The sequence below is a fragment of the Ambystoma mexicanum genome, chromosome 6q (assembly GCF_040938575.1).
Source record: "Ambystoma mexicanum isolate Mex_15411 chromosome 6q, UKY_AmexF1_1, whole genome shotgun sequence".
In the NCBI taxonomy this organism is placed as follows: domain Eukaryota; kingdom Metazoa; phylum Chordata; class Amphibia; order Caudata; family Ambystomatidae; genus Ambystoma; species Ambystoma mexicanum.
The window spans coordinates 1,614,416,766-1,614,444,305 of NC_090937.1; the positions used below are offsets into that span (position 1 = coordinate 1,614,416,766).

A 27,540-nucleotide genomic window follows, 5' to 3' on the forward strand; every position below is an offset into this window, starting at 1 on the left:
CCCATCGCGAAATACATCAGCAACGTGATAGAAACTGAGATGACTAAAATCCCAACATACCTTAGGGACAACATGCACACAAATCTTACAAAACATAGAATGGAAAACAGAGTACCTAATGGTAACATTGGACGTCAGAGCATTGCATGCTTCCATCCGCCACACTCTGGCACTGGAATCAATACATTTCTCCTATGCCACAGTATCAGCATCCTTTTTCTCACATCTAGAGATGGCCAAGGAATTGTTGGAGCTCTCACTAACTAATAATTTTTCCTTTTTGTTGGTAATTATTATTGTTAAATAAGAGGGATTTCCATGGGGGCCATGTACGCACCACCAGTAGCCAACCTATTTATGAACCACTTCGAACAGGTATATGCATTGGGCAATCCTGATTTTAATCCTAACATTATCAAATGGTACCGATATTTAGACAGTGTTCTCATTATTTGGCCAGTACCATGGAACACCTTGTAAAATTTGAAAACTATCTGAACAGCAACTCTTTTGTTATCCAGTTGACGCGTAGCCATAGCTACGATACCATAGGCTTCTTGGACATACGAATGCCCAGATGGACTGCAAACCAGAACATTCACAAAACCCACTGAGGTGAACTCTGTTCTCTTTGAAACAAGCTGTCACAGAAGGACAGTTATACAGAATATCCCTAAAGCAAAGTCTATGTTTGCCAAGAGGAACTGCAACAACAAAAGTTCATACCAAGCAGAATGTCAACTTCTCAAAGAAAGATTCACGCTAAAGGTTATCCTGCCAAGACTGTTGAGCAAGCTAAAAATGTGACAAATGGTATAACCAGGGATTCATTACTAGCCCCAAAAGAATAACACAAACAGCAACAGGACACCATGCTACGATGTGTAACTCAATATAGGCAGGACAGCAATAAGATTCATAAAATAAAAAACAGACACTGGCACTTACTAGAAATTGACACAGACTTTAAGAAATGGGTCTCTGGAAAACCTCAATTTTCTTTCACAGAGACGGCCTCCGTGAGACCGTTCTTGAGCCCATCTTTAATGACACCAATTTCAGATCCCTCAAAGAATTGTCTCCAGGCACTGCAAATGGTGGGATTTCACAAGTGTGGAACATGCTGCACATGTCCTTTTGCACACAACATGAAACAACTAGCTTTCAATGGGAACATTTGCCACAAGATATGGCAATTTATCACTTGCAGAACCAAATATGTTGTGTTCGTAATCATGTACATAGGAAGCATGATAAGAGAACTCAGGGCATGGATCAGAGAACATCTCAATATGCTAAGTTCACAGGATGCAAGATATCTCCTGGCCACGCACTGGCAGGAGAAACATCAACTCAAAAACAAAAAGGACATCCGATTTGTGGGACTTAAAACAGTATTGTGCGATTTGACGGGAAGCGATCTTGAGTCATGCCTAGGACAAAGAGATGCCAGATTCATCTGTAAAATACAGATGCGTGACCACAGAGCTTAATATAGAACATGAATTTAATGTGTTTTGTAATCAATGATTTGGATGCATAACCACATGACTTAATATAGAATATGTATTCAACGTGCTTCTATTCAAAGTCGGACCTGGCGGGCAGTGCGGCACCCGCGAGCACAACTCGTGGATGCACCGGCCGGTGCATCTGAGCTCCCCATCCCATTCAGCCCTGTGGGGCCGAATGGGGATGGGGTTCGGCGTTTTTTCACAGGTTTGGAGGTAGCCTGCCTGTATTACAGGCAGGCTACCTCCAAACTTGTAATGAGGCCCAATGTATGGCACTACCAAGCTGTCGCTGCTGTTGAACTGCACGGCCACGGCTCTAAATGTCAAAACACAAAACACTCTGCTCAGTCTGTGCGCTCCGCGTGGAGTGAGGCTTAAGAGTGGTAGCATCAACAGCAGAGCAGCAAGTAAGCCACTCCCTCCTGTAAGCAATGGGCAGCAAGAAGAGACTCCCAGAGGTAGTTCTCTGGTCGATTTCCAAGTCCGGTAGCAAAACACAAAACACTCTGCTCAATTTGCAGATTTCATTTTTAATAACGTTCAGTATTTACATCATCCTAGGTCATGGCCTGGCACTTACCTGTTGCCTTCGCAACTGACTCCTGCACTTACCTGTTGCCTTGCAACTACCTCCCTGGCACTTCACCTCCATGGATCCTCTAGCACCTGTCCCTGTCCATTCTCTCACTATCTGCACTTGCATGATCCAATGTTCACAAGGCCTAGTAGGACCGCTGTGTTGCCTGTATTTTTGCATGCTTCATTGTCTTGCAGTGTGTCCCTTGTTCCCTTCCCTTTTGATCTGTGGGCACTATGAAACACCATTTTCTAGATGCAAAAGCACCTTACAAATGTCCAATAAAATAAATAGAAAATATGTTAATGAGCCCCAACCCACTTTTTTTTGGACTAGAGTCCTATTGATATCATTTGAAGGCGTGCGGAATTGCTCACTCTGACTGCTTTAATACTTTCCCAGTAAATCCTTTTTGTTTCGATTGCTTCGATAAGTTATATTAAAAGTTAAAATTCATATATTAATCGTCAGTTTATTTGATTCTCACGGATATATATATATTTTTGTCCCTGCTCCCAGCCGTAATGTGTGTTTTCTTTGTATTTTTGTGTCCATTTTGGTCATTTTTGTTAAATTAAAAATATCTTAGACCTTTATCCTTTTTGCGAGCTGTGCTATTTTTGTTTGTTATTTGACTTTGGTCTCTTGATTGACCGCGGAGAGTGCGGTTCATTCTTTCCTCTTTTTTCGTTGGAATATATATATATATATATATATATTTTTTTTTTTTTAATTATTATTTATTTATTTATTTGGATTAGCTGACAAAATCAACTTTTCAAATACAAAATAGGTATGTTTCACAGACAGATTAAAACATAGTAAAAGAAAAGAGATGGAGAAAATGTACATTTAAGAAATTACCAAACATTAAAATTCAATTAAACACTACTGTTAAAAAAGGAAAAACAGAAAACCCTGATTGGGCGATATTTGTTTACTTGTCCAATTTCATTTTTGCGTATTAATCTAACAGAGTAATACTAAATTAATAAACAGAATTAACATTTCATGATTTCAGTTGGTATTACTATTTCTAAAAATTGAACTATAGCTGTCATTACTGCGAATCTCTTGCTCGAGAACAACAAATGCCACATTTCTTTTTCATCATCAGTTTCATTGAACAAGCAGAACAAATTTTCAAAGTACCGCATTCGTTGAACATATAATTTTGGACATGATACCAGTATATGTTGTAATGTCTTCTTTTCAGTACTGATGTTACAATGACAACAAAAACTCAAGGTCGGTGATATAACCTGTCATCGTGCTAAAACTTCCCTTGTTGGTCACAGGTTTAATCTAAAGGGTAAATATTTATTCCTTATGACTGGAGATGGACATTTTATTAGATAGTCTGACATTTGGTGCAACCTTTTGTAGCCAAATCTAAGGGTATCAAAGTCCTTATAATTCATACAATTTGCTCTGTTCTTTATCCAATCCCATTGGTACAACTTCACCTTGGCACGTGTTGGATTTTCAATCAAAAGAATTACTGTGATATCAGCTTCAGCCATAGCTTCTACTACACAATTGCGCCATTTCAATGGGAAGAAATTAGAGGATGTTATAAGCTGATGGGCGATCACACTCAAAAGGTATTTGGTTTCTAGACCAAGTAGAGATTTACGAACTAAACTACACATCCACCATAATATATGTGCTGCTAATGACACTAAGCCTAGTTCAAACCGAAGACTCAGCATCGGTGTACAATTTGGGAGTCTTAAACTCGTTTTCCAGAACCGGACCTCTAGAGTGTTCCACATCTTTGTTTGAGTATTTAGCATGGTTTCCACTCCATACAGCATAACAGGAACGACTTTCTGTTCGTAAAAGAGCAATACATGTTTATATGTAAACTTGACATATTTATAAATTAAGATCTTCGCCTGCAAGATCAAGGCAGTCCGTTATGTTTCAAGATTTGACAAATATAATGTATTGGACATTCTGTTGTATACAGTCAAGCCAAGATATTTATATTCAGAAACAGTTTTTAATACTACATTTTGGAGGGTCCATGATGGTTACAGGATTTCATTTTCCTCTAATTTTTACAGACTAGAACCTGTGATTTGTCTAAGTTCACTGTGAGATTGTTTAGTTGCACATATGTAGTCAGTGCAGCTAGCAGATTTTGTAGGTCCTTAGGAGTTTGAAATATTAATATCAGGTCATCAGCGTATAGCATCCAAGCTATACACTGATTCCCTAATTACAGAGCATCTGACACAATGTTAAGAAAGGAGGCCCCCATGTTCAAAATAAACAGGTTGAATAGTATCGAGGCCATTATACACCCCTGTTTGAGACCTCGAAAGGTGTTAAATGACGACGATAGAAGCCTTTCCAAAGTGGATGGAGGGCAACCATATGCTTTCAATTTTGTATATAATAAATTTCTGTCCACCGAGTCAAATGCCATCCGGACATCAATAAAGGCCAAATATAGAGGTTGATTCCAGATGGCACATGTTCAGGGCAATCATATTGGTATCTGTTCCCAAGCCACTAACGAAACTGCATTGAAACAGATCTCTCTTAAAAACATTTGCCAACCAGACATTTATCTCTTTCAGAATGATGCGACCAAACATGTTCCCTGGAACATCTAATAATGATATAGGTTGATAACTGGCTGGATTCGCTCAATCTCCTTTTTTGTATATAGGGATAGTGATCGAGCGTTTCCATGAAGTTGGAATTTTTTGAGAGATTATTATGTTGTCAAACATGATCATCAAAATGTCAGCCCAGATTTCAGGAAACTGTTTCATTGTAGAATTAGACAGACCATCCGGAGCTTTGGCATGACTAGCGATGTGAATGTAATATAATATATCATCACGATTATACTGTAGAGAGAAGGCAGTCTGCTCTATATGGGGTTCAAGAGCTACGACAGACTCAGGGAGACTAAATATCTTTCCATAATAGTCAATCCAGTCCTGCCCTTTCACACAGTTGGATTGTATCACTACCTGATGACCGGTGGTTACTTGATTTATAATACTCCAAATTTGAGAAGCATTTTTGTCGGACAGTTTCCTAAGCATGCTACTTCCGTCCTCTTCATACTTTTTGGGTTTCAAACCCTTTAACAAGTTCTTATATTTTGGTTTAATTTGAGTGAGGGCCCTGGCCCTGCATTCGATGGATAGTTTTAATGTTTCACGTTTTTCGTGTCGAACATATGTTTTCATTGTTTTGATTCAATGATTATAAACATGCAAATGTGGCATTTGGTTTTTCCTTGTTTTCACTGAATTAGGTTGAAATAACTGCATTAGCTCAGGATACACCACACTGGGCTTTTGTTCATTTCTTTGTACTTGGAAAGCTTGTGAGACATAATGCTTTCTAAAAGCCTTCAATGTGGGTTGAGTCCAAGATAATCTGTTTCATGCAGTATTTACACATATGTCCCCCTTTTGAAATGCACACATATCTGTCGACGGCAAGCATTTAGAAACCCAGGACATATTAAACATGTTGTGGTCACTCAGTTCAGAATATAAAACTTGGAAGGACAATATTTGTGTGGAAAGGGCCACATCTACATAGATGTAATCAATGATTCCGGTATTGGAACCTCTTGCCAAGTTGGTTTAGGTGAGATGTCTGATGAGAGGGATCTGTTAAGCATGAGCAGATTTCTAGATTTCGTAAATCTGGACCATTTTTGCAATCGCATTCATTCAATGAATCTCCTCGAATCTAAGCAATGTAGATTACAATCTCCTGCTATATTCAAGTGGCAGACCTTGGTTTCTTGAGCCACAAGATCTACCTTCATTCATGGATTCCAGAAACCTGTCGTCACTCAGCCCATCAGGGTTCCAATATACATTAATTAAAGCGTAAGAGGTGTGATTCCAACACAATTTAACAATTTGAACAAATGGATTAGGAGAGTACCACATTTCTGATTGTATATATGAACTCTGTTTAATGGCAATCAGGAGCCCAGATGTCGGTCTACCATGATTTGCCTTCTCTGCAGGAACCCAGTAAATGTCATAGTTCCATGATGGTAGAGTCATAAGCCATGTCTCTTGTAATACAATAATGTCATATAATACTAATTTGGATACATTGTTGTTAATTAAATGCTTGAATCCTCTAGAGTTCCAGCTGACTAAAGACATGGCGGCACGGCTTACAGAGATTAGCTAATGTTGTGTTGATCTCGAAGCACAACTACAGGCTCCGTTAGGTGGAACTTGATTTCGGGAGACCTCATTCACCATGGGGGTCGCTTGGGTTGGCAGCCCAGACACGCCACTATCTAGTTGACATGGTCATGCTAAAATTACAAAGCCCAAGTCAAAAAGTTGGCGCTATTGTTGACTTTATCAAGTGTGTGAGTTTGAGGCCTGTTAATGACTGACATATAGGAGCTTTAGATTCCAACACTAGCACATCTTTACCTGAAGCTTGAACAGAATTTTGCCAAGTTGCCTGTTGTAAAGTTGGTACAGTTCCTTGGGTATTTTGATTCCTTTGAACCCTTGACCATTTGGGGTTATATTCATATTCTGCAGATCTTTATCATTTGGGCAAAATATGAGACCATTTTGAGCAGGATGGGCTGACATGTAAGTGTCCACCGCTTGTCTTATTTCACTGCGACGTGAGGCTAGTGTTTCATTTTCAATAACTAGAGGGCAGCTCTGAATTGGTAAAGTTGTTTGAGTGTCTGCTGATGTTTTAGCCATTTGAGGAATTAAGCTTGTTGCGGGAGCAAACGTGGCAACACTTATACAATTCCATTTTTGTTGAGTGGAGTTTGTGGCCTCTTTAAGGAAGCCTGTAGCATATATTTGTTCGCTATTGCTTTAGAGGCTGTGACAGCAGCAGAACACGGTTGCAAAAGATTTTTAATAAATTGTTTCGTTTGAGAGGATGAAGTAGATTTAACATTTTTGAAGTTCTGCTTTTTTTTTTTCAAATCAGCTTTTTTTTTTTTAGATTTGTCCTTCACTCCAGAGACCTGGTCCCTTCCACCAGAGAACAAGGCATAATTTGATTTGTTCTTTGGGGGGACTTGATCGACTTCTCCAACCTCTTGTAAGACCTGGATGGAAGATTTAACATGTTCACATTCCAGATCAATAAGTGGGTTAGCTATGAAGGGTACAGAGACGGTACCTAGTTTGTTTTTATTGTTCAAATCAATCTGATTCTCTGGTTATTTGGCAACATTCCGATGTCATTATTTTTTTTGGAACATACCCATTTTCCAAACAGTTCAGTGCCTATGGAAAATTAGTTTTGTCAGGCTAAAATGTTCTCTAATTGGACTGATTGGAGATCTATTTTAACATTCAGGCTCTCGAACAAACAGGCCCGGGATTGAATAGCGAAGTTCATCGATGTTAGCACTATTTCAATTAAGCCATTCATAGGGTTGGCTTGATCAGCCTCAATAGGAAGTGGCACATGAGGTTTTAATTTACGGGGGGCGTAGGGGCGGGAAAGGAGAGTTCCTTGACCGATTTTGAAACACTTGAATTCAAAAACAAATCTAGTGATTTGGACAGATTTTCAGGTAGAGTATGCGACGAGAAACAAGGGGCATCAAGATCTAAATCAATGATCGCCGGATCTTCCGGAACATTCACTGTAAGTAAGTGATACATTTTCGTTTGCAAAAATGAGAGATGAAGAGTCTGTAACATTCATTTTTGTGTTTACCTTGGCATTTTGAGCAGCATGAGCCGGCCTGTTCTATGCTCCATTAGGATCTGATGCATTTATAAAGTCTACATTTGCATGTCTACCAGCAAGTGCAGGGACTTCAGTTCGAGCAATCCGAGCCGGGTGAGATGTATTGTCTTTTTCCATTTGGGGCACACTGCAGTTGTTGGAGTCCTGGCAAAAGGAGCGGATGTCTGTGTATTTAGTCCCTTTACTTCGAGGGGCAGCCTTAGATTTAACACTTGCAGATAAAGGTGTAGAGGATATGGGACTTCGCTTGGGTGCACACTCCGGAGAGGTAAAAGAGACACCAGCGATTGTGCTTTTTTGTATGTCAGCCAGTGGCGGCATACCCAACTTCAAGGAAGCGATACCTCACTTCATCACTAGCCGCAAGTCAATACTCAGCCCAAAGACGCCCGGCAATTACCACGGTCAGCACCAGGAAGGACCGATTGGAACCGGAAGCACGCAACAAACGCAGCAAAGTGGCCAATCGGTACTTCCTGGTACTTGCTCCAGTGCGCGTGCGCGTTGCGCGCGCTTCCTGGATTTTATAGACCCGCCCTCCAAGCCATGCAGAAGAGCTTAAAACAAACAACAAAACGGGTAAATAACTTTGCTTTTTAGTGTTTATATCTGATGCTACGGTGCTTAGAGTTATGAATCACCTTGTGGACAATGTAGTCCAATATAGTCCAGATTGTAGCAGTTTTAACAGTTCAGTCAAACAAAAGGCAGCAAAGCTTAATCCTCTGGATACTGGAAACGCAGCCAAGCAGTACTTTCTGGTACTTGCTCCAGTGCACGCCTCTCACGGATATTAAATGCTAATTTTGTGACATAGTTTTCTGCTATTCAAATACGGGGGGCCCACACATATTTTGCCATCAGGGCCCCGCAAATCCTAGGACCGGCCGTGCTGACAGGTGTCACCTTTGCCACAGTTACTCGATCAAAAACTATTGGTGTTGTATCATAGAATAGGTAGGTCTGTTATTCTGGCTTTCTGTGTGTCCCTTGTTTTCACTGATGGCAAGGAAAGAGACCCAGATGCGTGAGACCTGACAGAACAGTGATTCGCTCTACTTTTTACTGTGAACTATGCGCCTGTTTTGTGTTAAGTACTTATCACTTGCAATAAAGCGGATTTTAATCATGTCCTGTATTGGTGTGTTGGAGCTTGCACTTGACATATAATAACCTATCTCAACGCTTATTTTTCTTTCCTAGGCTCCATCCCCAACCATGGCAAACTCCAGCAAGATGCCGCTCAGGTTTCCACCTCCGCCACCTCCAAAAATGAAGCATTCCTCACAGCCGTAAAACCTGCGCCGTCGCATCTGTACCACGGACACCCCGGTGCCACCAGAACGCACCCACATGTCATCGGATACTTGCCACGATGTTCATTTCATACCAATATAGCCTATATAACAGGGGTCTGCAAACTTTGGGATCCCACGTGTTTTGGACTACATTTCCCATACGTCTTAGCCAGCAAAGTCCATGGTGAATGATCTTGGGAGTCATAGTACAAAGCCTCAGGCGGGCCATGGGTTGCAGGCCCCTGCTCTCTACCCTCAAACCTTTGCCATCATTAGCTGGGTCAATTTGCCACTTTCTCCTGCGTAAAACCTGGCTCACGTGATCTTATATCGTAAAGTCAGTTTCATGTGTACCACTGTGATACCAACCCTAAACAATGACACTATTACAAACATAGTCAAAGTACTCCAATATCACCTCTGTAAAGGAAATTGACAAAGGTGCGACGTTTGCATCACAACAGTTACAACACTGCGGCCTCTGTGACGCCAAATCTAAACAGTTCTAGTCTCTGTGGCCTTTTCACACAGAGGTTACCAAGAGTAATCTAGAATGACTCCCAGGTTACTCTTCTGTTTCCCTAAGTGCTTCCGGTTTAAATCAGAGTGAATTCTGGTAAATGTTTTGTGAATCAAATAGTCTCTCTGCAGGAGCAAGACAACATTTAGTGCCTGTTGTTTCTTTTTGAATCACCATGTCTGGCTTTTTTCACCACTCAGAAATGTGCACCTCAACAGCACTGTGACCAGTGTGTCAAGTAGTTTACACAATTGCAGCTTGTTAGTCGAACGAGTTTCTCAGTGTAAGGCTTGGCAAATAACGTAGATATAACTATAAGCAGGGCACCGAGATGCTTCTTTGGCGGGAACTGGTGGCAAGTATTAGTAACCCACCGCAAGGGATGTGTGCAACTAACACATTACGCTTTGCCTCTGCTGTGGAATGACGTGCGTCAGCGTCACCTCTGTATCCAGCGAGCTGCACAAGTGTCTTCCAGCAAAGCAATGTATACGGCTTCAAGCGATCCAACGGTGGCCAGCCTTGTCACGTGATTTGCATTACTGTTAACCTCCACAGCTGTGAATTTTTAGTCTGTCAATCATTTAGATGCCCAAAATTTGATTGTCTTCTTCATGCTTCTTTGAATTGCCCGAACCCCCCCCCTCCCTCCCCGGCCGCTTCTCGGTTGCACCTTCTATAGCGCCAAGCTGAAGCCACCCTGGAAAAGAGATTGTTTGCAAATGTGAGACCCCAACACCAGGAAGAATCCAAGTCTATGGACTGATGTCTGACTACTGCTCGAGAGCTGAATAAATCCTTTTAAAAGTTGGCTCAATTCACTTGCATTTGTTTATTGACTGTCTCCCCAGCGTGCGGCACAAAGCCTTCTCCGAGCAATAGTATTCCTGGGAGTTTCTGAAAGTCCAAGAGAAACTGTGTTTGAGCAGGATAACAGTCCCCTGCCCTGAAAAGGATGCACAGTGTTGCTGCTTAATTACAGCTGACTGCGGAACACAGCCTTAAATGGGGTATGAAACAATAACAGATGAAAGACTGAAACTCAGGAGCACCAAATCGCTATCATAAAGGACAACCTTGAAACATCGTTCCCAGACCTAGGGTGCTCAAGGTCTGGACACAAGTTCCTGCCTGGAGAGGTCCCCACCGAACAGGGCCCTGTCGCGACCACTTAAAAATCAGATCGTCACAAAAGTCTAGGACACACTCATGTTGGTGCCTCAGAGCACAGGGAACATGAGGTGTCCTTGGCATGTATGGGTGTGGCATGTGGTCAGGTGACCCACATCTCAAAGCTATGAATGGGATGTTTGGCTTTCTTGAAAGTCCAGGGACCACACTTTTAAGATGTCAATAGAGTATCTGGCTTTCTTAGAAGTCCAGGGCCCTCATCTATAAGCTGTGAATGGGGTGTCTGACTTTCTTAGACGTCCAGGGCCCTCAGCTACAAGCTGTGAATGGGGTGTCTGACTCTCTTAGAAGTCCAGGGCCCTCATCTATAAGATGTGAATGGAGTGTCTGACTCTCTTAGAAGTCCAGGGCCCTCATCTATAAGCTGTGAATGGGTTGTCTGACTCTCTTACAAGTCCAGGGACCTCATCTATAGGATGTGAATGGGGTGTCTGACTTTCTTAGACGTCCAGGGCCCTCATCTATAAGCTGTGAATGGGGTGTCTGACTCTCTTAGAAGTCCAGGGCCTTCATCTATAAGCTGTGAATGGGGTGTCTGACTCTCTTAGAAGTCCAGGGCCCTCATCTATACGCTGTGAATGGGGTGTCTGACTCTCTTAGAAGTCCAGGGACCTCATATATAGGTTGTGAATGGGGTGTCTGACTTTCTTAGATGTCCAGGGCCCTCATCTATAAGCTGTGAATGGGGTGTCTGACTAGAAGTCCAGGGCCTTCATCTATAAGCTGTGAATGGGGTGTCTGACTCTCTTTGAAGTCCAGGGCCCTCATCTATACGCTGTGAATGGGGTGTCTGACTCTCTTAGAAGTCCAGGGACCTCATCTATAGGATGTGAATGGGGTGTCTGACTTTCGTAGACGTCCGGGCCCTCATCTATAAGCTGTGAATGGGGTGTCTGACTCTCTTAGAAGTCTAGGGCCTTCATCTATAAGCTGTGAATGGGGTGTCTGACTCTCTTAGAAGTCCAGGGCCCTCATCTATACGCTGTGAATGGGGTGTCTGACTCTCTTAGAAGTCCAGGGGCCTCATATATAGGATGTGAATGGGGTGTCTGACTTTCTTAGATGTCCAGGGCCCTCATCTATAAGCTGTGAATGGGGTGTCTGACTCTCTTAGAAGTCCAGGGACCTCATATATAGGATGTGAATGGGGTGTCTGACTTTCTTAGACGTCCAGGGCCCTCAACTGTGTGAATGGGGTGTCTGACTCTTTTAGAAGCCCAGGGACCTCATATATAATATGTGAATGGGGTGTCTGGCTTTCTTAGAAGTCCAGGACCCACATCTTTAAGCTTATAATAGGGGGTCTGGATTTCTTAAAAGTCCTGGGCCCACATCTTTAAAATGTGAATCGTGTGTCCGACTTTCTTCCAGGGCCATCATCTATAAAATGAGATTGGGGTGTCTGACATACTTAGAAGTTCAGTGCCCTCATCGTTAAGCCGTGAACGGGGTGTCTGGATTTCTTGAAAGTCCAGGATCCTCCTCTATAAACTGTGAATAGGGTGTCTGGCTTTCTTGAAAGACCAGGACCCACATATGTAAGTTGTGAATAGGGTGTCTGGCTTTCTTGAAAGACCAGGACCCACATATTTAAGCTGTGAATAGGGTGTCTGGATTCCTTGAACGTCCAGGGCCCTTATTGACACGCAATTAATCGGGTCTCGGACTTTTTTGAAGGGCCCTCATCATCTATCAGCTGTGAATGGAATGTCTGATGTTCTTGAAAATGGCCTAGACCCTCATCTATATAACTGAAGTGAGTGAGCAAGTTTCGCGGCCCTTTGCCAAAGTCCTTCCCAATCTGGAGGCATCAGCCCCCTTGAAGCCCCCAGTGAGCCTGGTGCAGCTGTGTTTGGGAGTTTGCGGTAGATTATTCATCTGAGTTTCTGAGGAGCCACTTAACTGCCCCATGGAAGTAGTCCCCACCAGAAGCTCTTTTCCGATGCTAGCACCAGTAGGTGTGTGCCTGGGGCGACCACAGCAGACATCTCCCTACATGACCTCAGGATCCTGCTCTTCAAAGAATGGCACCTCCCTAATACCTAGGTCCACCCACCCTCCACTCCCCTCGCTCCCTGAGACCAGGATGCTTGTAGATCCCTTACTGCCAAGTTGCCCCCTCCCCATCCCTGTTAAATCACTGCTCCCTTGCATCTCTGCTTCCCTCAACATGTCCTGACCCTATAACTTGCAAAGCGCATCATTGCTTCCCGAAGTAGGTCTGTGCTCAATACATACTCTAATAACAGTATTAATATTAATACTAATGACCTGCTGCATCTCGGTTACTTCTTAGCTGAAGTATACTGTGCTGTTCCTGAGCACCACTGTGAGAGATAAAATCTCCCATTCAACTGGAGACCTCCTTGCTGAGACCAGTCTGATAGAAGATGAACTGACTCCAGAGGCGTGTCTAGGGAGTGGCCTCGGGTGGCATGTGCTAGCCTAGGAATCTGATTGGCCACCCCAGGTACCACCCCATTTTCCTATGCGTGCGCTCGTACTTCATGCCACCCCTGCATAAGTCAGTGCCCCACTTGGGTCACCCCAGTCAAAAGACTCTGGACACGCCCCTGCCTTACGCAAGACTCATCGCCGCCTTGTAACACCAAGATCCCGACCGGGCACGAGTCCTGCAAAAATAATTAGGTTGTACACCACTTCTCTACAGGTGAAGATCCTTCAAACAAACCCTTCCAGAAAGCAGATTCCCTCCAGTGAGCCCATCTACCTTGCCAGAAGCAAGTGGGTCAATACCTTTATCATCGCATGGCTTGGTTCAACCTGTGAAGTGTGTTATATACTTATTGTCAATGAGAGCAGATGGGAGGTGATATAGACGAGGTTCCAGCCAATCAGGTGTCATGTGATGTAGGCATGATCTCATGGTATCGGAACACCTTCCAGGCCATTTCAGCAGCAGGAAGCTGCCATCTTGTCTCCCGAGCTCTAGGCACCTGCTGCTAGTGACCTCACCCCCCACTGCCATCCCTACTTCCCAATCACACCCACTGCCAATTTATGTCCTTAACTCCTCTGACGGCCATGCCAATGTTTTCGCTATTTACCTAGCAGGCCCACCACTCCATTACTCCTTTTATGGCAACCATGGAAATGGTGAAGAGACTACCCATCTCCCTTTTTTCATCACTGCTTTTCTTTTGTTAAAGGCCGGTAAGATAGCTCAGCAGGTTAAGCACTTGTTGCTGTGATCGCTGTTCGATCTGCAGTTCGCAGGATCAAATTCCGGCAAGTTTGACTCAGCCTTTCATCCTTCCGATGTCGATAAAGTGAGTACAATTTAGATTGGGTAATAATAATCTATGTAAATATGTTCTATGTAAAGTGCTTTGGATAAAAATGTTGTGTAGGCTCATTTAACTTGTGAAACAGCAAATGACATTGGCACACCTAGAGAGCATGCTGGGTGATAATATGTATAAGCCCCCTCAATAGGCAGTACTTTTGCCCAGTGTCAATACCAGTCCTCAGTGCCCACCTACAGAATAGCAAAGTCAGGGTTTATCCATACATTTGCCCTCATTCGAGTTTGGAGGTAAGTACCGTCCCTTACCGGCACGGCGCAAATAGCGTGTCCGTGCTGGCACCAGCCCGCTAATAAAGGACTATTACGACTTTGCGGGCACGAGCTTTGCGCCATGCGGTTAAGGGACATAGCGCCATGCCGCAAAAGGCCCCCAAAAAGCCCTTACCGGCATGAAGCTAGGGGAAGATTACACCACCGACATAGTCCAATAAGACATTAGCGGTGACTGTAAATAGCGGTGACCGTAATTAGTGAACAACGCTATTTACAGTCACCGTTAAATAGCGGAACCGGAAATAGCATCATTGCACAGGAACGGGAAGGAGCACGGCAGCCATCTTTAAAAACACAATCCATTGCTATCCTCAGCACACAGGACCCCTGGGACACTGCAGACCGACTGAAAAGTTGAAAAGTTCATCCAACTATCCAAGAATGCCTAAAGCACTCAAGAAGGGATCTGCCCGCATCCGAAAGGAGAGATTTAGCCAGGATGAACTGCAGATGCTCGTCGACACCTTGCATGAGCATGCAGGGACTGTGTTCAGCAGCAACTTGAGGAGGGAGGCAGTGTTGCGCAAAAAGGAGATCTGGGCACTAGTTGGCCAGAAGGTCAGTGCAGTGGGCAACACACCCCGCACGGTGAAGGATTGCCGTAAGCGGCAGAATGATCTGCGCCTGAGGGTGCGCAACATTCTCTCGGTAAACCATACCCAGGCCTTGGAAACGGGAAACGGGAGGAGGACCAAGTTCTCACATTAAGCTCACTCCGTGGGAGGAAACATGTGCAAGCATGATTGGGCCGGAATCAATGGAAGGCGTAGATGAGATGGAGTGTGGCGCCATGACATCTGCTGATGGAGGTGAGTGTCCAAAGTAAAAACTGCTAAGCCAAATCTGATGAAAGGCAATGCCAATGTCTGTGCAACGAGTGACGCCATGGTCAGCCACACACACACTCCCTGTAAAGTATGCCGAAGCAAGTGAGACACATGCTGATGCCTGGTGCAAGGCCATAACGTACATGACACATACCACACAAAGTAGGAAATTCCATGAGGCACACAGCGTGCATGACCTAAATTGTGAGCATGTCAGACAGCACAGTACCTGGCCAACATGAGTGACACCGACACATGGCTGCATTTACCACCCATGTATGAAATGACGTGCCCTTCCCAACACAAATGCCTATTACCCACAATTGTATGGATGTGCAATCGTCCCAATGTATTTATGATGCCTTTCCAAACATCACTCTTGCCGTCCCTCTCTTTCACCCCCACAGCACGTGAGCATGACAGTGAATAGCAGGACACCACCCCTGCACAGGCCAGACCCAGAAAGAGGTCACAGGAGGACAGCAGCCGTCCGTCTACATCCAGGGGACAAGCCAAGGGGCGCTGTGTCCCAGCAAGCAAGCCACAGCAGGGACACATAGAACCTGCAACACCAAGGCCTGTGGAAGGCACACCACCCCCACCCCCACCCCCACTGTTCTGCCTGCAGACACCTGTCCGACACCCCTTTCGGTGGAGTCCCTTGTGGCTGGGGAGGTGGCAGCCACGGCACCCCTCACAGTTGAAGACATCCAAGAGGACATCTGGGACACCATCGAGGACGATACAGTGGATGTTGTCCACACCCCAACACAATTTGCATCCCACCAGGTATCAATGAGCGATACCGCTGACACCAACACCCCGGAGCAGTCTGGGCAAGACCAAACCCAGGAACATATCAGTCTGGTATTCAGTCTCGGGGAGGATGAGCAGGCTGGGCATGCCAGCCAGATTCCCAGCACAGCCACAGGGCAGCCACAGGAGCACAGCGGCTGACCTGCTCACTGCACTAATCAGGGAATTTGTGCAGGACACCAGTCAGGACAGGGAGGACTGGCGCAGGGAGTTGTCAGCACTGGGCCAGACCTTCACGGATAACACCAACCGCCTCTGTGAGGAGGTCTCGGACCTCTGGCAGGTGCTAGGGAGCATCGCTGATGCTTTGGAGGCAGGTCATCCCGCACTACTACCTCAGCAGGAGGCCACGCCATCCACCAGCAGTTCGACTCAAACCAGCCTACTCCGCTGGTCGGTCCGTGCAATGTGCCAACGGGACATGCCACCCCCTGGCTCAGGGAGTGCAGAGTGAAAGTTCAGGCAGCCTCATGTAACCTTTGTGGATTCTATGGCACTTGTGTGGGGGAGTTGTTGGGGGAGGGTGAGGGGGGTGAGGGTGTGTGGGGGAGTTGTGGGGGGAGGTTGTGGAGGGTGAGGCTGTGTGGGGGAGTTGTGGGGGGAGGGGGAGCGGGTGAGGGTGTGTGGGGAGTTGTGTGGGGAGGGGGCAGGGGGAGGTGGTGAATGCTTTTGTCACTCACGTTATTATTGTTACTTTCAATACACCGGTTGTGTGAAAAAGAAGACCAGAGTGATATGATATGATATTATGGCATTTATAATGCGCCTATACACAAGTGTTTCAAGGCGCGACGAGGCTGGGGGGCAACAAGGGGAGACAGACAACGATCCTACTAGGGCAGGTGTCATTCAGATCGCGCAAGTGCAAGGGTAGGGGGGAGGGAAAAGTGCAAGAGGGAAAGTAAGAGGGGAAGTGCAGTACAGGGTTAGTAGAATAACAAAATAAGTAATAAGGGCCAACTGGTGGCAAGTGCAAGGTAAGTGCAGACAAGTGCTGGGAAGGGGGGATGTAGGGATACAGAGACAGCCCACAGTGCAGGGGTTGCCAGGGAGGCAGAGCAGGGGAGAGTGGCTCGGCCAAGGACCAAGTTTGTTGAGTGGCCCAGTTGCAGATTCAGTGCAGTTTCAGCAATTTTAGCAGGGGAGGGGGGAGAGAAAGAGGAGGCAAAGAGGAAGGTTTTGAGGTGCTTCCGGAACCAGAGATGGTTCTCAAGTTTCAGGGAGGCAGGAAACCTATTCCAGTGGGAGGCCCCTGCTGCGGAGAGAGATCTACCCCCAACTCGTTGCTTGGAGATGCAGCTAACCCTGAGGGAGTTGGAGGCGGATGAGCTCAGAGCTCGAGAAGGAAGGTATTTAGGAAGAGAGAGTTGAAGGTATTTTGGCCCAAGGCCCCAGAAGGCCTTGTGGACAATGCAGAGGGTTTTGAACTTAATCCTCGCAGCCACTGGGAGCCAGTGTAGCGATTTCAGTCCTGGAGAGATACGGTCCCAGGGCTTGAGGCCAAGGACAAGTCTCGCAGTCCTGTTCTGGATGAGTTGCAAAGGTCGGAGAGTAGAGGCAGGCAGATTTAGATAGAGGCTGTTACAGTAATCCAGCTTCGAGAGAACCAGGGCTCTAGAGACAGCGAGCTTCTGGGGGAAGGAGAGGAAAGGAAGGATACCTCTGAGGAGGTGTAGCTGGTAGTGTGACTTCTTAGAGACGTCAGATATGTGAGGAGAGAAGGAGAGTGTGGAGTCGAAGATGACCCCGAGGTTTTTTGCCTTGCAGGTAGGAGCAGGAAGAGGGCCAAGAGAGGCCGGCCAGAGAGCTGCAGGGAAGGAGGGAGTGGGTGTGCCGATGAGTATAATCTCAGGCTTACTGGCATTAAGGCAGAGGTCATTGGCAGCACACCATTCCTGGATAGCAGAAAGACAGTCAGAGATGAGGGAAGGAGAAGAGGAGGCCGAAGGTAGGCTGAAAATGAGCTGGGTATCATCCGCATAGCACTGAAAGTTGGGGCAGAGGGCGGCGATGCAGTGGGCAAGAAGTGAGAGGTACTGGTTGAAAAGCCAGGGAGAGAGGTTAGATCCCTGGGGGACACCACAGGTAGAGAAAAAGATGTCAGAGAGGAAGGACCCCAGTTGGACCTGGGAGGGTCGAATGGAGAGGAAATAGGTCAGCCACGCCAGAGCCTGACCAGTGATACCCAGGTTATCACGGAGACGGTTGAGCAGGAGGGTGTGGTTGACAGTATCAAAGGCAGAAGAGAGATCAAGCAAGATGAGGACACATGGAGTGTTAGAGTCAAGGTTTGAGAGCAGGTCCTCACGGATGTTCAGGAGAGCAGTTTCCGTGCTTCTGGCAGCTCTGAAGCCAGACTGAAGGTCGTGAAGACTATCAACAGATTCAGCATGGATATTAAGCTGGGAGATGGCCAGCTTCTCCAGGAGCTTGCCCAGGAAGGGAGTGATAGAGATTGGGCGATAGTTAGCTGGGCATGAGGGGTCGGAAGAGCGTTTCTTAAGAAGGGGGTGCACAAGGGAGTGCTTGAGGGGGGATGGGAAGACTTCAGAGGCGAAGGAGTGATTGCAGAAGTCAGCCAGGGCAGGAGCCAAGGAGTCGATGTGGTCCTTGATAGTTTTGGAGGAACAGGGGTGGACCTGTTTTGACGAGACTTTCATAGATCGGACCTGTATCGAAACCTCGTCAGCAGAAAAAAGGGGAAAGGCAGAGAAGGGGTAGGAGTGGTGGCTGCAGAAGGGCCAGAGGAAGAGCAGGGAATAGAGGGGGGGAGGTGATAGGAGGAGAGTGAGGACAGGATGTCCTGAGTTTTAGAGATGAAGTGAGAGGCCAGTGCCGTGCAGAAGGCCTGGGAGGGGACAGGAGCGGTAGAGACTGCAGCAGGGTTGGCCAGCTCCTTGCAGATTTTAAAGAGTTCGGCCGAATTGTTAGATGCCGCAGAGATGCGGGCTTGGATAAGGGCTCTCTTCTTAGTGAGAACGAAGAGCCGGTATTGCCTTTGGACCAGGCGGCAGGCCAGTTTGTCAGAGGATGCACACATGAAGCACGCCATTTCCTCTCTGCCACCCTGCACTTGCGTTTTAGGGTGACGAGATCCGAGTCATACCAGGAGTTACATTTGGCTTTGGGCTTCAGGCGAATTCTCATGATAGGGGCAAGGATATCAAGAGTATCAGATATTGCAGAGTGAAGAGTGGAGAGGGCTGTGTCAGGGTGGGAGTCAGCCGAAGGGGTATGGGGGGGGGTGAGAAGGTGGCAGAAAAAGCCTCAACTGACACGCGCTTCATGGGTCGGATGACCGAGAAGGAGGGTGGCAGTGATGAGGGTGGCTTAGCCTGTGGGGTAGGGAAGGTGAGGTGGGAGGATAGGAGAAAGTGATCACTCCAGGAGAGAGGAGTGGAGAGAGGGACAGAGAGGGGAAGGTCAGAAGAGATCAGAGCATCAAGAGTGTGCCCTGCAGAATGACACGGCCCAGACGGGAGAATAGAGAGTGAGAGAGAGTCGCAGAGGTCGCGAAAGAGTCCAGAGGGGGGTCAGGAGGCATCCAGGTGGATGTTGAAATCTCCAAGAAAGAGGAGTTGAGTGGTTGAGGACAGGAGTGAGGAGGAGATGTCCGCCCACTCGGAGAGGAAGGAGGAAATTTGACCAGGTGGCCGATAGATAGTAGCCACTGTAAGGGAATGGCTAGGGGAGAGAGAGAGTCGGCAGACAAGGCATTCAATGGAGGAGTAAGTCTGTGTAGGAATGACAGTGGCAGGAATCCACTCAGGGAAGATAAGGTCCACACCCCCCCCCCAGCACGGTTGGGCCTGGGCACGGAGAGGATCTTGTAGCCGTCAGGAAGGAGTGTGTCAAAGCTGGTGACAGAGCTATCCGTGAACCAAGTATCAGTGAGACCGAGGACATCAAGGTCCAGTTCCTCAAGAAGGTGACAGATGTCAGAGGAATGTTTGACGGCAGAGCGAAAATTAAGAGTGGCAATGTGGAGAAGGTTGCCAACCTTGAAGGACTTCCGGGGAGGGGTACAGATCAGAGGTACGCCCTGTGGAGGTGAAGGAGCACAGGAGGGGGCAGGGAGGGAGGGTGGAAGCAAGGTAGCCGAGGACAGAGGAGGTGGGACAGCAGGAGAGGAAAGGAAGTTGATGAGGCGCGGGAAGCGTCTATCAAAGAGGTGAAGGTTGGCCTGAGGGCCTTGGACCAAGACAGTCCCATTAGCGTACACATTAATAATGGCCTTAGAGGAGTGGAAGGAGGCCAAGAGGACCTCCCAACGGGTGCCACCATTAATGGTAGAAGAGGAGAAAGGAGGGAGCACAGAGACCATATGAAGGGTCCATAGGTCAGGAGACGGCACGAAAAAGAGGATGTCAGTAAGAGTTTCCTTGGAGGAGGCACTGGTGTAGGTGTCAGGGATAGGGAGACCTGGGTTGGAGACCAGGATGTCCTTTTTAAACTTTTTCCTACCAGATTTAGTGAGGAGAGCAGGATAGTCAATGGAGAAGCAGTTAGAGAAGATAGGCGTGATAGAGAGCACCATGGAAAGGAGGGAGGGGGGGAGACAGACGAGAGCAAGCGGACAGGGAGTGAGCGGCAAGCCAAAGTTTACCAAATTTCAGAACAACAGTAGACACAGAAATGCGTATTAGGTACCCAGTGGAGAGGCCACCTAAGTTTGAGAATCCTAAAGGCCTAGGTTTCACAGTGCGGTAATAAGGCAGGCGTTAGAACATCAGAGGATTGCGGCTAGTGAGCGGAGGGGTGGGTGACCAGGAGGTCGAGGGGAGAGGGCAGGTGCCTGGCGTTCCCTGCGGACACCTGCAGACACAAACAGAGCCGCCCTTTGCCTGAGGGGCCCTTAGCCGAGGGGGCTGCCGGGCAGGGGGGCTGCCCAGGAGAGTCAGTAAGAAGAGAGGGAGATTTGCGAATCCAGGGGATGGGGGATGGGGGATGGGGGAGAGGGGTGGTCCAGGAAGTGGCTGCAGGGGTGGGGGGAGGGGTAAACAACGTGCGCTCGGAGCGCAGAAGAAACACTTTTGAAACAAACAAAAAGTTACTCACAGGACCCCGAGCATCGGATGGGGCCTGAATCAGTTGATGGGCCGCCGGCGAGCTGCTCCATTCATCATTGCGCATGTGTCATTTAATCAATTACAGGGCATAGTGTACATGTACTCCCACTCTCCGTGCCCAATTTAAAACCATTATGTCACCCTCTGCTAACATGTATGTCAGAAGTATTGTGCAATCACTAACTGGCGCAAGGCACGTCCCTCCTGTGCATCGCCACCGTGATGATGTCCTGCCACATCTTCCTCATCCCCTTCAACATCATCAGGTGGTAACAGTTCCATGTCAGGGGGCAGAGGCACATTCCGGCGGATGCACAAATTGTGCAGCATTACACATGCCATGGTGATCTTGGCCACCTTCTCATGCCTGTAGAGGAGTGCCCCGCCCGACCTGCTGAGGCAGCAAAATCGTGCCTTCAAAAGGCCAAAGGTCTGCACGATGACCACACGTGTACGGCTATGGGAATGATTGTAGTCCTCCTCGTGCCTGTTCTGTGGGTTTCGGACAGGGGTGAGGAGCCACGGCTTCAAGGGATAGCCACCATCACCTGCATGAAAGGGAATGAAGGTAAATGTTAGCAAATTCATGATGGACAACTGTACTAGTCTCAGATGCCTGCAGGTAATCGGTGCCCACATGTACATGTCCCTGGATGCATTGACCCCATTTCAGGTCCCTCTATTTGTCCTGTGCCATGGACTAATGGTGTGGGTTGCATCTTCAAGATGATACATGGTGTGCACTGACTTCTTATTGCACGTGCACCGTGTATGCATACAGCTGTGTTAGTGTCAAATTAGTGAGGTGTTGTGTTCTGTGAGATTTACTTGTAGGGAGCGTTGGCAGTGTTTGGTACAATATTGGGCATTCTGTGCTAATCCTTCCCATGGTGACATGCAGCACTCCTATGGGAGTGCCGACCCGGTGACACACTGTGGAATCCCTAGTTGGTTCAGTTCAAAGCACTCCCAGGGATGATTGTCCTGTGTGGTGATGATATGCTGGAGCCAGCAACATAGTGCATATGCACTGCATGGTTCTGGATGCCCTTACAGTGGGTGAGGGCCGCTGATGAGTGGTGCATGTGTTGTGGGATGTGGGCTGGTTACCTGTTAGTCATGTAGTGATAGGTGCCGACCTTACTTCATCACCATGGGATTTGGGTGTCATGTACCGTTTGTGATGCTTTGGGGCACAGTGTTTGGTGTTGTGCTCATCGTACAGTCACATCAACCTGCCCGCCCTGGTGGAGTATGCATCCTGCCTATTCCAACCCAGGTGGAGTATGCACCCCCCATTCCCACCCAGGTGGAGTATGCATCCCCCCCATTCCCACCCAAGTGGAGTATGCATCCCCCCCATTCCCACCCAGGTGGAGTATGCATCCACCCACCCCACAACCCCGATGCTCCGCCATGGCTCAGTCAGGCAACTCACCAAGCAGCCAGGCACGTCGTCCAGCATGTCGCTCCATGTAGCGTGGTAGCATTGAGTTCCACAGGACCATAGAATCATGAGTTGATCCAGGATATCGGGCACAGCAATGTGTGATGATCTTGCTGGCATCGCATACCATCTGCACATTCATGGAGTGGTATTGCTTGCGGTTGCGATACACCACCTCCATGGCATGCAGGACCACCAACTCCATGTGGGTGCAGTCGTGGGCACCTACACAATTTGGCATGCCTGACAGTGCATGAAAGGCAACTTTTGTATCGAATATCTCCTGGGGAGTCCGTGGTAGGGATATGTAGTCCCTTGTGTGCTTGAGGAGGGCATCCAGCACTTGGTTCAGAAACCGGGAAAATGAGGGTTGTGATATGCCATGCATGTGCCCCACTGTGTGCTAGTAGGTGCCTGTGGCAAGGAAGTGGAGCACAGACACTACCTTCAGTAGAGGGGGGATGCCGGTGCGTATTTCTATGAGGGTCACTATGTCGTCGTGTATCAGGTCCACTATGGTGGTGATGGGGTCCTGGTCAAGCCGGTACAGGGTGTGGATCTGCTCAGGGGTTAGATTGAATGGACTGGCTCTGATGCGAGGGATTGTGGGCTGCCGGAGTGGTAATGGTGGCTGCACTGGTGGGGCATGGTGGGCTTGTCTCACCCTCCTTCACCTCCTGCATCTCCTCTGTGGTGGTGGCTGTTGTTGTTGGTGTTGTGGCAATGCAAGCAAGTCCTCCAGCTCCAGTAATGCTACTACTATTAGAATCATCTTGGTGTAGGAGGGGGTGTGGTGTGTGGGTGTGCTCCTTTTGCACTGGGCCTGACTCCATTGCCTCCACCTGTGCTGATTGTGTCCACCCGTGGCAGTTTGGGACACTGCTCAGGGCTTTTTACCGCATGTCCGCGGTGTCGGTATTTACACCGTGCCGGAAATTTGCCGTTATTTGCATGTCCGTCTCACTTGTGATCTACTCCAATTTATAGCATGCTGCTAATGCCGGCATGGTGGGTCGTGTGCGCGTGACTATACCGCTATTAACTACATCGTACTTTACGATGCCGTTAATAGCGGTATGGTTGGTCAGAATATGCTGTAGCGGTAATCGATGCCGGTATTCCTTTACCGGCGTCGTTTTTCCCTTTGCATCAACCTCAGAATGAGGGCCGTAGTATTTTTCGTGTAAGACGTGTCAGTGTTTCATGATACGTTACTTTACTTTATTAAGTTATATTGTACACCACTGACCCAGAGACTTAAGGGCGCCGAACATACACACATAACAGAAGGAAGAAAGCGTCCAACAGGCCAGAGGAGGCCAAACAAAGCCGATATCAGCATATATAGACCAATGCATAGATGGAAATTAATATACTAAGTATCTGACCATTAAACTTTTAGTGGTTAACTTTAGATAGTTTTTTTTACCACACACCTGAGTATCACTTTTCCCACAAGACTTCAATGCATGCATCAGGCATAACATAAGTGAAGATTGTTAAACTTTTGGCTTATGAGCTGCAACGCCACGTGAATGCATTCACCCACGCAGCAGTCGAGGGTGAACATGGCCTTTAAATTCCCGCCAGCCCGAGCCAAGATAGGCCTGGGCTGCCATTCGCACCCTGGGGTGCAAATGTGTTTTTTTTTTTTCTCTGGAGAAATCTGAGAAAAGAAAATCCAAGATGGCCGTCAGCATAGGGAAAGGGGACGGCAGGCACCGTTTTTCCTTGCACCCCTAAAAGCCTTCCCCCACATATTGTGAATGGGTAATATTTTCTATTCTAGCTCCAATCCTAGAAAGTGCTTAATTTTCATGGGAATGCAAATTTGGGGAAATGTCACCCCCTGGCGACCTTTTCCCAGGTGACTTTGTCACTGGATATCGGATATATGCATAAATCCTGTCAAATATCAGGAATTAATGGCAGGAAATCATTACATTAGTTTGTTGACATGACAGATGGGTGTGGAAAGACCAGAAATGCATTCAACAAAGGCTTGGTTTAAAATGACCATTGGCAGATAACAGGATCAGACTGGCCCATAGGGACATGGACAGAAGTCAAATGCTTTTGGTCAAAGTGGGCCAGTTTGATGAGTCAGTGTTACTGAACAAATATTCTTTCAAAAGTGCAATTTTCAACATGTTTTAACAACGAAAGGCACTTTGAATACTACTCAGACTGACTACCCTAAAATAAAAAAAATGGCCATTTGCGACTGGGGGCACATTGTCATTGGTGTGCAACCCAATTCTATTCCTCAGTCTGACCCATAGCATAAAGTCGAAAGATTCATTAAACTCCACAGAGCAGTCACCTCATATTAACTTTGCATGTAAGCCCCAGTTCATCCTGGGGGTTCCCATCAGAGGATATTGTGCTGGCCATGTGTAGAACGAAGTCTGCCTCAATGATGGAGGCGGTATCATTATGGGTTATAGGTCACTACCGCCGCTCTGGAAGCTAGAGCTGTTAACGAGTCATTTAGACCTGGCCTAATTCCTACTCCACTTAAGCACGCTTTGGTGGTCCCCCTACTGAAAAAGCCTTCTCTTTATTCTGCAGTGTTGGCTAACTACTCTCCCATCTCTGTGTTACCGTTCTGAGTGAAATTGCTTGAGTCTCTGGTCTGCCCCTTGCTGTCCACTTTTCTGGAGAAATCTTGTTTTCACTCCCCTCCATCTGGGTTCTGGCTGGTGTACAGTATGGAAAGAGTCCCGGTATCTGTGGAGGATGATCTTGCTCAACTGCATGACGCTGGCGGCACAGGGGCAGTTATTCTGCTTGATCTGTCAGCTGCCTTTGATACCATCGATCAAAGTCCTGCTGAGACTTCTTGCAGGGGCTGTGGTCTCCGGAAGTTGTATTGGCCTCATTCTCCTTGTTCCTTTCTGATCCGTTCCAGTCCCTGTCTCTACCTCCTTTTCTTTTTTGTTTCTCTCCTACTGCACAGTCGTGTGGGGTGCCACACGGCTCCGCCATCTCACCCGTTCTGTTTAACATCAATGTGCAGCCTCTTACGAGGCTCATCGCCTCCCACGGATTCACTTGCTATGCCTATGCCGATGACACACAGATCCTGGTACACCTCGATCTGGCGGTTCCTGAGACAGCTGTCAAACTGAGGACATGCTTGGAGGGGTGGGTCAGTGGATGTCCTCTAATTGGCTGAAACTGAACTGGCAGAAGACGGAGATGCTGGTGGTGGGTTCTTCTGACACTTCTGCACTTTGGTCCCCTCTTTTCTGGCCCATGTCACTAGGTTCCTGTCCTATCCCTATGCTGATTATGAAAGATTTGGGGGTCAAAATTGCCTACTGCCTCTCTATGGGTACTCAGGTTGGCTGTATCTGTTAGACGTGGCACCTTAAGCTGAAGGTGTTGCGGAAAGCCTTACCTTTTCTGTCACCACAATACCGGGCCTCCTGTGGTCTCTTCCTTAGTTATGTCATATCTTGACTACTGCAATGTGCTGCTGTTAGGTCATCCTGCCTACTTGATCTGTCGTCTTCGAGTGCTTCAGAATCTGGCAGCCAGAGTCGCCACTTCCGCATTTGGTAGGGCCCACATTTCTCCGGTGTTGCGCTCCCTCCACTTGCTGCCAGTGGTGAAGAGAGTGTTATTTAAGTTTTGTTGCATGGTTTTATGTGCCTTACACAGTACGGGAGCTCCTTATTTGATGGCCAAGTTCCTGTTCTATGTACCTCTCTGCTGCCATCGTTCTGCTGAAGCCTTCCTGGTAGTGGTCCCCCGCTTTAGGTTGTCCCAGTTGGCGGTCATGCCTTCTCTGTGGAAAAGGCTATCTTGTGGAACTCCCTGCCTCTGGCCCAATGGTGAAAGGAAGACTATTTGTTTTTCGGGAGATCCTTGAAGACATACCTGTGTTAGTCTTTCTACTCACTGAATAGTGCCTTGATGCCTTTGGGTGTCCGTGTGCTCTATAAATGTGTATAACATAAAATAAAATAACAACGTTTGGCTAACATCCCCATCTCCAACACACTCATTACTCCTCTCTCCTGGTCTGATCATGCTCTCCTGTCCTCTCACCTGGACCTCCCAGGTCCCCCGGCTAAGCCCCAACCCGTACTGGCAGCATACCCCCTGTTTCCTCATCTTACTTGATTTTTATTCTGCCTTTGCCCACCGTATTGCCACTCTCTGCCCCAACTTTCAGTGCTATGTGGATGATACTCAGCTCATCTTCAGGCTACCCTCAGCCAACTCTTCTCCCTCTCTCATCTCTGACTGTCTGCCCGCCATCCAGGAGCGGTGTGCCGCCAATGATATCTGCCTTAATGCCAGTAAGACTGAGATTCTCCTCATCGGCACACCCACTCCCTCCTTTCCTGTCACTCTCAGGCCGGCCTCACTTGGCACTCTTTCTGTTCCTACCTGGGATGGTAGAAACCTTGTGGTCATCTTCGACTCCACACTCTTCTTCTTTACTCACATCTCTTACATCTCTAAGAAGTCACACCACCAGCTACACATCCTTAGAGGTATTCTTCCTTTCCTCTCCTTCCCACAGAGGGTCACTGTCTTCAAGCCTCTGGTTCTCTCTAGGCGGGACTACTGCAACAGCCTCTTTCTAAATCTGCCTGCCTCTACTCTCCGCCCTCTACAAATCATCCAGAACAGGACTGCGAGACTTGTCCTTGGCCTCAAGCCCAGGGATTGTATCTTTCCAGAACTGAAATCTCTTCACTGGCTCCCAGTGGCTGTGAAGATTAAATTCAAACCCCTCTGCTTTGTCCCCAAGGCCTTCTGTGGCCTGTGGCCTCAATACCGTCAACTCTCTCTTCCTAAATATTTTCCTTCTCAAGCTCCTCACTCATCCGCCTCCAACTCCCTCAGGGTCAGTCGCTTCTCCGAGCAACGAGTTGGTGGTAGATCTCTTTCTTTGGCTGGGGCCTCCCTCTGGAACAGCCTTCC

At 47.3% G+C, this 27,540-nt stretch overlaps 1 protein-coding gene across 1 annotated transcript in view; it reads left to right on the plus strand.

Annotated features, from left to right (window-relative positions):
• The window catches only part of LOC138516908 (dedicator of cytokinesis protein 2-like), a 2,920,848-nt gene extending 2,910,383 nt beyond the window's left edge, over nucleotides 1-10,465 (plus strand). The window contains exon 53 of the mRNA XM_069632364.1: nucleotides 9,034-10,465. Coding sequence (XP_069488465.1) covers nucleotides 9,034-9,126 — 93 coding nt within the window. The 3' untranslated portion in view covers nucleotides 9,127-10,465. The remainder of the gene's footprint in view (nucleotides 1-9,033) is intronic.
• Nucleotides 10,466-27,540: the final 17,075 nt, after the last annotated feature.